The 10179-nt window shown below is 40.9% G+C and overlaps 1 protein-coding gene and 1 long non-coding RNA gene across 2 annotated transcripts in view; both read right to left on the bottom strand.

Annotated features, from left to right (window-relative positions):
• Positions 1–4277: 4277 nt before the first annotated feature.
• On the bottom strand, positions 4278–7868 carry LOC147170314 (uncharacterized). Its single transcript, XR_015095785.1, has 3 exons — positions 6999–7868; positions 6732–6794; positions 4278–4715 (listed from the first exon to the last, which is right to left on the bottom strand). It is a non-coding gene; the product is annotated as an uncharacterized LOC147170314 (long non-coding RNA).
• Positions 7869–8461: 593 nt separating this feature from the next.
• The window catches only part of LOC147170313 (uncharacterized), an 84625-nt gene continuing 82907 nt past the window's right edge, over positions 8462–10179 (bottom strand). The window contains 2 exon segments of the mRNA XM_086082169.1: positions 8462–9208; positions 9817–9938. Coding sequence (XP_085938295.1) covers positions 9164–9208; positions 9817–9938 — 167 coding nt within the window. The 3' untranslated portion in view covers positions 8462–9163.

Genomic DNA, 10179 nt, shown 5'->3' with positions numbered 1-10179 from the left:
TGTTTGGCCAAATTGAGAAATAGTAAAGTGCAGCTTTAAAAATTTAACTATGATAAAATATAACCGGATTTTAAGCATCTTCTTCTTCCTCTTACTGATCATCGTCCATATTTGTATGGATTTCATCAGTTGGTAAGTCATTCTCATCAGTTTCCGCTTCTGCAAGTCATCGACAAGGGCTTTGGGCAGTGGTGTCAAAGTCCGGTCGTCGAGGGCTTGAGTCCTGCATGTTTTAGAGGTTTCCCACGTTCAACACAGCCGATTCATATTTAAGCTCCTCAGCAAGCTCTGCAGGGGCTTGATAATGATCCTTATCGTTGAATCAGGTGTGTTGGAGTATAGAAACCTCAAAAACATGCAGGACTTAGGCCCTCGACGATCAGACCCTGACACCTGTAGTTTTGGGGATGACGTCACCCTCAAACCATAGTGGTTCTAACTTGCCAGTCTCTATGTTCATGTGAAAACCATAATCGAGAGGGGATGGGATCTCTGGGTAGTGCTCATGAGCCTTTTTCCAGACCTGGAAGTTAACTCTTCTTATGTGGTGCAAGGTCCTAAAAGGGTCTTTCTGTTGAGCTCCTCACCTTTTCACCTTGCAAGAGGGTCCTCTTCCAGCACATAAGAAGAGTCAACTTCCAGGTACAGCAGCTTGAAAAAGCATTTATTCCCCTTGAGTTTTTCAACATTTTGGCACGGTACGACCACAAACATAAATAGATTTTATTGAAGTTGAAATTTAAATTTGATGGAAAAGTTAAATACAAAGTAGCACGCAATCTTGAAGTGAAACAAAGGCCCAATCCCAATACTGCCCCTTACCCCTCATCTCGTCCCTCCCCCCTGAATGCGCGTTCACGCGGACAAAGTAGTTTCCCAATTCTCCGTAAAATGTAGGGAGAGAGTTAGAGACAAAGATAGATCCCGGCCTCCCTCACTTCCCCCTTACTACAGTCATGCCCCCTCGGCAACACCACGGGAAGCAATGGTGGAAGTAATGGCGACAGCAGGAAACTAGGAAAATTTCCGCGGAAATTTTGAATGGGCCTGCTGACTCTTTTAAATGAGCTGAACAGTTTAAAATTTAAACCATTGAAATCGCTCAAGAAATGTGGAAGTTAACCATAATCAACTAAAAGTATTACTGCCCCTTTAAGAAACATGCACATTCACGCACACACATTTTATTTTAACTAACATTTCAATGAGCTGAACAGTTTAAAATTTAAACCATTGAAATCGGTCAAGAAATGTGGAAGTTAACCATAATCAACTAAAAGTATTACTGCCCCTTTAAGAAACATGCATTGACGCACACACATTTGATTTTAACTAACATTTAAATGAGCTGAACAGTTTAAAATTTAAACCATTGAAATCGGTCAAGAAATGTGGAAGTTAACCATAATCAACTAAAAGTATTACTGCCCTTTAAGAAACATGCACATTCACGCACCAACAGACGTCACGCAGCAACATTCCATTGATTTTGTATAGGATACGAACACCTTAAACAAAAGCCTCTCACGACTTAACGGTTAAAGATGCAGATTCCAGAAATGGCTCGTTAGAACGGCAAAGGTTTGGGGAACGCGAGCATGTTCTCAGTTTTTTAATCAGATGAAAAATGACCAAATGAGAGCAGGTTGAAAACTTATGATTGATCGAAAATGAAGAGGGAAAAACGCCGAAATTAACATGGAAAAAGAGGCGAAATAGTCCGACTTCTCCTCGCTTAAAGTGAAAATAAAGGTACTAAATGACACCTTAGCCAAATAAAAATAGGTTTGTCAGAAACTAAACACTTGTGGCTACAAAATGTGCGAATTTGATGTCTAGTGAGCAAAGATTGTGGCCATGGTGACAAGTTGAAGTGAAACTTGAAATCCATTTTCTCCCTGTCTACACTCTGATTCTTAATTGGTCCGCTCAAGCCCATGCAATACAAACCAATGTGATAAAGGCTATTTCACTCACTGTCTTTGAACCCGCACAGGGGGGAGAGCTTTCATTCCTTAAATTTTTTTTTTTGACACTGAGCTAAAGATGGGAAAAATTCCCAACAAAATGAGCTAAAATTCATATCGGTCGGTTAACGTATGCGCGCGCAGCGTGTCTTGGAAAAAGGTGCTTGATTGGAGTTGATCTCTTTCGGTTTCCCATTCATTCCTATGGGACTTTTTTTTGGGACTTTTTTGGGAATAGCGTCGCCATGGTAACTGGGAATTCTTATAAAAAATAATAGCGCAGCGAGTCAGATCGAGCCGCATCGTTTGATATCTCATTTGTGCCGGTGCGATCTACGGTACGGGCCGCATTTTTGCGGAAAATAATAAACCCTTTTTCCCTTTTTCTAGGATAGTAATATGTGCCTTCTGCTTCGCAGCAGGCCCATAATAACAAAACGCAGGAGACACGTAAATGGAAGTATGGTAATATTTATTGAATGTCATAGTGATGATAGTGGTTTTATTGAATGTTCTATACTTTGGCAGAAATTGTGTTTTAGTAAACGCCCGCTATTGTCACGTCCGTTATGTCACAACCAGCGCGCAGCTGCGGCGGCTTGAGGTAACGTAGCAGATTGGATAGCTATAATACATTGCCAATTCCTTGAGGGAAATTTTTTCTTTGCTTCCTCGAAGAAGTAGAAGGGAGAAGGTGCAGGGTAAAGAGAAAGTCATGGGATTGTGCCAAAGTGTCTATGTTATTTATTATAATTTTTTTAACTTTTGTCAAAACTGACAACATCATAACAGTAATTGTCGTGAGATAGGGCCTTCACATACATTGGGTATCATACAAATACAAGTAATAAGAGAAAAACAACAACAACAAAAATGACCTCCACATACTCAGGGTATCAATACCCTATCTAACAAGGTCCAAGATTGGTCTCCATCTTCTTTCAAAAATAGGAACCCTCTTCTGCAGTTGTGCTGTCAATTGTTCTATTGAGTACATCTGTTTGATTTTTTGTCTCCATTGCGCAACTGTGGGTGGTTCAGGTTTTAGCCAGTTGATGGTTACCATTTTTCTTGCAGTCATGAGGTGGAGATGAAGCAAATACTTTTGGTCATGGGACAAATTATACAAGAATATATCCAACAAAAAAAATCAAAGGATCCAGGGGAAGTGTCACACAATTTTCCCTTTACTTCAGTCCAGAAACCTTGTATGATGGGGCAGTCCCAGAAGATGTGGGTCTGATCCCCCACAAGACCACAATTCCTCCAACATTTATCACTTGTTTGGAGTCAGCTGATCAACTACTTGCAAGTGTTTGAAGGACTTTAGTTCAGCTGTAGAAAATATACTTTAGCCTCAATTTCCAGATGCAGCCACACTGCAGGAAATGACAAACTATTTTGAAAATAGATGGGGACTGCCACATTGTATCGGTGCAATAGATGGATCGCATATCCCCATTTTAGCACCACAGGAGTACCACATACAGTATTTTAACTGAAAAGGCTGGTATTCCATTGTCCTGCAGGCTGTTGTGGGTGGCAAAAGACTCTTTTTTGAATGTTTTTGCTGGGCTTCCTGGCAGCATGCATGATGCCAGAGTTCTGCGCAGGTCTGGACTTGGGAATATGCTGGACACTAACAGCAAGTTCCCGGGACCAACACGTGTCGTTGAGAGACATGTCATGGGCTACTTCATGCCGGGTGATTCTGCATATCTGCAGACCAACTAGCTCATGAAACCCTTCATGGACAATAGTCGCCTCACAGAATAACAGACAAACTACAATTACAGAATAAGCAGAGCTAGAGTGGTGGTGGAAAATGCTTTTGGGCGGCTAAAGGGCAGATAGCGTTGTCTTCTGAAAATAAATGACTGTATAAACCAGCCAGATGCACAGCTTAATGGTGGGGTTGATACAGGTGGTGCAGCTCTAATGCGCCACCTGAAAAAACTTTAGCGTTCTACAGTGTCACTAGTGTTGTCTACTTTTAAGATAACAATACAATTTTTACATGTGTGGCTTGATTGCTGTAATACTTCAGCTTGGAAACATGTAAGAGCTGAAAGATGCAACTCCATATAGATATTTCACATGTAGACATGTTTGCTTTATGACTTTTTTTTTTTGCTCGCTGTCATTCTTTTTCTTCTTCTTCGTGTTGATCAGGGGCAGACAAAACAAGTTTTACTTCTTTCTGTCCCCTTTCATTTCTTTTACTTTACTCATTGCTTTATATTGTATTTTTTCTTTCACAAATAATGAAATTAATTGAATTTCAATTAAACACATGAACAAATGTCGGCATTGAAGAGTCTTTATTTTAAAACACAAAAATGAACATTTGAAATAAGGCACAATTATCCACACTGTAAAAAAAGGATGTGCAAAATAGTAAAAAAGTGTGCCTGGCGACGTACATCCAAGATCTGCTCATCTCAGTTGATCTGCCACCGGTCTTGGACTCCCTCATCGCCCTTGCCATCCGGACGGATCATCGGCTGCAGGAGATTACGCAGAGCCGCGGTCACAGGGCAAGGATGACGGAGGGATCCCCGCTCTCCCAAGCATCAGGTGTGTCAGCTCCTCTCTGTTCCTCGTCAGTTCAGCGCCAACACGTTCCCTTGGGACCAGAGGAGGAGCCCATGCAACTGGGCAGAGCGCGGCTTTCGCAGGAGGAGAGACAGCGCCGACAGCTGGAAGGTCGTGCTTTTACTGCGGTAACCAAGATCACCTCGTGGTCGCCTGCCCAGCCAAAAGGACCAAAGCGGTGAGTCAAGTTACGACTCCAGTGTCGGCCCCACGAAAACTCACACCAGTAAAAATCATTCACCGCACCACTTCCACAGACCTCCATCCCCTGATAGACTCTGGGGCAGATGAAAGCCTGATAGACTGGGGGCTTGTGAGACATTTTAGTGCCAAGACTGAGCCGCTAATTAAGCCCATTAAGGCTAGGGCACTAAATGGTAATGAGATATTCACCATTACACACATCACAGAACCCATCCAGCTCCAAGTTGGCAAACATAAGGAGCACCTAGTATTTCATGTGTTTCAGTCTCCTTCACAGACTCTGGTCCTGGGACACCCATGGTTGTGTGAACACAACCCCCATGTAAACTGGTTGACTGGTGAAGTTCTGAGATTGGGAAATAATTGTGTGAGCCATGGGGTTGGTTCACCAATTTAGGAAGCGGACATTACGTCTGTTAATCATATTTCTGTTAATTCCCTCACAGACTCTGAATACCCAAATCTGAGCATCGTGCCTCCTTGCTACCATCACCTCCAGGAGGTATTCAACAAGACCAAAGCCATGTCGCTCCCACCGCATCGTACCTATAACTGTGCCATAGAGCTGATTCCAGGTTCCACCATTCCCTATATTCTGTTTCAGGACCAGAGAAGACGGCCCTGAAGGAATACATCGAAACTTTCCTGAAGGCTGGACTGATTCGTCCTTCGTCATCACCAGCGGGAGCGGGTTTCTTTTTTGTGGGGAAAAAGGATGGTTCCTTACGGCCTTGTATAGACTATAGCCTCCTTAATGACATTACACTCAAAAACCGTTACCCCCTCCCTCTCATGTCATCCGTGTTTGAAAATCTTCAACAAGCTAAGATCTTTACCAAATCGGACTTGCACAATGCATACCATCTCATTAGGATCCGGGAGGGGGATGAATGGAAAACAGGGTTTAATACACCTAGTGGCCATTACGAGTACCTCGTCATGCCCTTCGGTCTCACTAATGCTCCTGCTGTTTTCCAGGCCATGATTAATGACGTTTTGAGAGACTTTCTGGACCAGTTTGTGTATGTTTATTTAGACGACATACTTGTATACTCGTACTGACACGACGTGGCAGATTTAGGACTCAGACACAGAGATAGGAGTTTGAGGCCAAGGCAGATATTTATTAAACAAAAAAACTCCTCGTTAAGAGGGAAAAAACAAAGGCTATTAAATGTTAAACTAAAGGCGCTGTGTGTGTGTGAGGATGTCTAAACTACAAACAAAACAATATCACTCCTTAACTAAAACTATACTGTGGCTATACAAATTTACAAACCAAAGTTCACACAAGAGACAGGACAACAAGGCTGAGGACTGTGACTGGCTCTGACGAAAACACTTAGGCACAAGACAGGGGAGACGCAGACCATTTAACACATGAGGGTAATGGGAAACAGGTGGACACAATCAGGAATCAGGGTTGACACTGACACCACATGAGGAAGGGCAAGTGACCTGAAACGAAAGGAGTCAGAATTTTCCAAATAAAACAGGAAATTACAAGACAACCTCACCGCGGTGTGACATAGTCTTTTAGGGAACAGCAAAAGACAAAATGAACCAGCAGTGTTATTTTCAGTTGTGCAATGGGGTTTCTAACATCGATAAAATACAAATACATCAAATTAATTTAAATTAAATACAACACACATCATTACTGTCTCATGATATATGTATGCAGGATGATCAGGAACACTTCACAAGTTGTTTTTAAAATAAGCCAATGTACATTACAAGTCAAATGTATATGTTGAATTAAAAGATGCATTAAACCAGCTCATGTTTTTTATTTTATTTTTTTTAAACAATTACTGTCTTGCGATGTATACCCTGGAGGATTATGAACACGTCACACGTTTGAAAGGGAAAAAAAAGTTACTGGCAAGTATAACAAGTTAAATGAGTGTCTTTAAATCTGCCGAATTAATATCCACTATCCAATTCAACTGTTTGTATACTCACTGTTGCGAGTGCTGCAGGAGGGTGATTCCACAAACGAGACTTGCGTTGTCTCAGAAAGTTGCTCTAAAACACAGAAAACATGAGAAACGTGCCATATATTCAGCACAAAGAAGTAAACAAGCCAGTCTTCGTCCCACAAATTAACTGAGCTGTTGGGCATCGAGCTAGGCTGCGTGCTAGCCACTTAACAATAGGCTAACGCTAGCCTCTTTAACAACAATGCTAAGCTGAAAACATAATGGAATAAAGGTGGAATGCTGTTATTACCCGTAGACAAAAGCTCGCCGGGACTTGAATCTCTGCTTTCCTCCACAGTTTCATTCATGGATGTCTGCCCAGATTGTGGAGTTGAGTCTTTTGTTGCCGCGGGGTTGGTTGCATTGCACGGTCTGTGTCCGAGAATGGCATCTAGTTGACTGTACCTCTTGTTAATTTTGCAGTCAGAACCGCTCCATCTGTTGTGATCTTTGAGCTTTCTACAGTCTTGTTTCAGTTTTAGTTTTTCGCGGCATTGTTTTGCCGTGCGGTGTATTCCAATTGAATCGAGGTGGGTTGATATTTGCTGGTATATTTTCTCATTCTGCCGCGAGTCAAACCCCCTCTGTATTTCCTCCTTATCGTAGTAGGCAAACAAGGCCTGCACCTCCTTGTCTGTCTACTTATCGTGCATTTATTAATTTAAAAAAAAAAGAAAAGAAAAGAAAAATGTGTTCCTTCCACTGCTGCTACACGCGCCTCTTCAGCTGGGATTTAAAAACTCACTTTTTTGGTGCGTTTGGATGACGTCACATCCTGCCCGAGGTTTAGTCAATCTAGGTTCAGCCAATCAGCGCCGGAGTCCAATCGGGACTTGTTTATAAGTTCCCATAAATGTGGCCCGGTCGAGAAGGCTCATGCAGTGGAGACACACATACGGGGCTGGCCCCGTAAATTTACCCCGAAGTTCCTGCGGTGGAAACGCGGCTTATGTTTGGTGTAAGAACAACACTGCTCATCAGTCTCAATACACCTTCCCCACTGTCAAACGTGGTGGGGTCATCATGCTCTGGGGGTGTTTCTCATCTGCAGGTACATGGACAATGGTGGGAGTAGAAGGAAAGATCAATTCAATTTCAGGAAGTAGTGGATTTGTGCAAAGAGCCCATTGGGAGTTTCTGAGTGGTAAGGTCCATCTTTCCCATAGCACGTGAAGGCAGGGTTATAGTTTCCGTGCTTACCGGAGAATCCTCAACCTCGTCGAAAGTCCGTTTATCCTTTCCACCACCGCTAACTTCCATTTTTCTTTTTACGTTTATTGAACATAGAAGAATAATACAAATACCAGTCAATCCAATTTACATTAATTGAATAATAAAATACAAATTATAAACAAGGAAATAAAATAACATAAAAAACGACAACTTCCATTGAATAGCTGTGGACCTCCGCTATCACGTCTTTAGCCGTACAGCTAGCTGGGCAAAGCACCAACACAACCTGCTGTGTGTGTGTGTGTGTGTGTGTGCGCGTACAGAGGCAAGAACAGATAATTGTTCGTGTCAAATTGAACCTGCTCTAACTGCAGCCTAAAAAAGTTGCTGATTAAATACCCAACTATGAAATGTTTATTTTTGACAAAATTTGTATTTTTAAAGAAATATGTGCTAGTCAGATTAATTAAAGAAAATAATGTTGCTCGCAAAATTCTGAATGAACCTGAACTACTTGCAATAAACCCAAGATCAACAAACTGCCATACCAAGTTCTTTAATGCATGATACATTGGCATACAAGGTAAATTAATACCATATGCTAAAAAAGCTGTGTATGTGTGTGTTTGGGGGGGGGGGGGGGTATTTATTATTAATTTCTTGCAGCTCTCTTGCCGGTAGTTTCACCTTACTCTCTGATCAGAAATCAGTATGTATTTCAAGTTTCACCTTGCTCTCTGAGCCAAGCCAAGACAGTATCAAAAAAAATGTAATCAGTGAGAGAATATGTACTTAATCTACCTTTACTACAGTGGATCTTCACAGAAACAAAAGACTGCAAAACATACAGAGATGTCTGACTTTTGAACTCAGTAATAATTTTTCTTCATAGCCAGACCCTATCTCCTAGGAGTAAAATAAGAGCATACAAGTTTAAACAAAACTAAAAACAACTGTTATTTTGATAAGGAACAATAATTTCCTGAAAAAATTTATACCTGTTAAAAGAAATTATAGCTTCAGTTACCTCAGCCTTTAAAAAAAAAGAAATAATTCAAAGTTAATTCAGTTCATTAGAAATGGATTAATCCCTTGAAAGTCACAATGTGTTGACAACTGCAATCTGTTGCAAGAAGCATGAAACATCTACATATGCTGTGGTCTGGTGATAAGTCTTTGTTGTACACGGACAACAAAGAGATGAGATCTCATCAAGGAATGGCTATAGTCACTCAAGAGCAGTTATCCAAGCTCCTGACTTTTTGTTTTTCTTGTCTCAAAGTATTTCTGCAAAAGAATGAAAAAGACAATTGAATTAGTCATCATGGCTTTTTAACAGAGTGCTCAACGTACTGTAAATGAATACTAGTGAATGCCGTATTAAAGGTTTTTGTCCTCAGTGAACACAGGAAACAGTATCATAATTTTGATGAATCTTGTTCTCAGATTCTTAAAAATTCCACTTTATATTAATATTTAAACGACTGCGAGTTTCGTTCTATTTTACTTTTATATTTTATTCAAGTTGTAACGTTGCCCATGTAACGTTAGTCTTCTTCAGCATTAAAGGGATACTTCCTCAGCACAGGTAATGTCATCGTCAGTCGAGAGCAAGTGGAAAAACTAGTTTTTAAAGATATGAATTGTACATGGAAAATAATGAAGTTATAAAATCATTCTGGACAAAACTAAAAACTTTTTACTGCTGAAAATGGCTCAATGAGTCAAGTATCCCTTTAATATGAATAGGCATATGAATGTTGCAATGCTTATGACGTGCATATAATACAAAATATTACAAGTATTGGACAATGTGCTTATCATCCGTAATACTGCAAGTGGGTGGGTGTTTGGATTTAATTTAATTTCTGAAAATAGTGGGTGTGCTTTCATACCTGCATGTTCTCAAAGTGCTTGAGGCTTTTGCAGTGAGTGATCTGAGTGTCTTTGTTTCCGGTGAAAAAACGGTTACACACTTTGCAGAAGAAGCCTGTTTTGGGGACCAAGAATTCCATACCTGATGCATGCATACAGAGGGAGAGGGGTGAATATTGGCAAAATTGTTTGAAATGAAACTTCGTTTGAGTAAACACCTGACACCAATATGAATGGAAGAAGAAAAAAAAAACAGGATAAAAAAAATCCTTCTATGTACATTTTTAAAATGTGTAGCAGATGGGGGAGACGTAGATCAGGTAGAGTGAGTGGCTATCTCGAAACCCTGAGGGTTGCAGGTTCGTGGGATCGATCCCAGGCTA

This window comes from Leptonotus elevatus, chromosome 8 (assembly GCF_054856555.1).
Source record: "Leptonotus elevatus isolate MCC_2025b chromosome 8, RoL_Lele_1.0, whole genome shotgun sequence".
NCBI lineage: Eukaryota > Metazoa > Chordata > Actinopteri > Syngnathiformes > Syngnathidae > Leptonotus > Leptonotus elevatus.
This window is presented reverse-complemented; position numbering and strand designations above follow the sequence as displayed.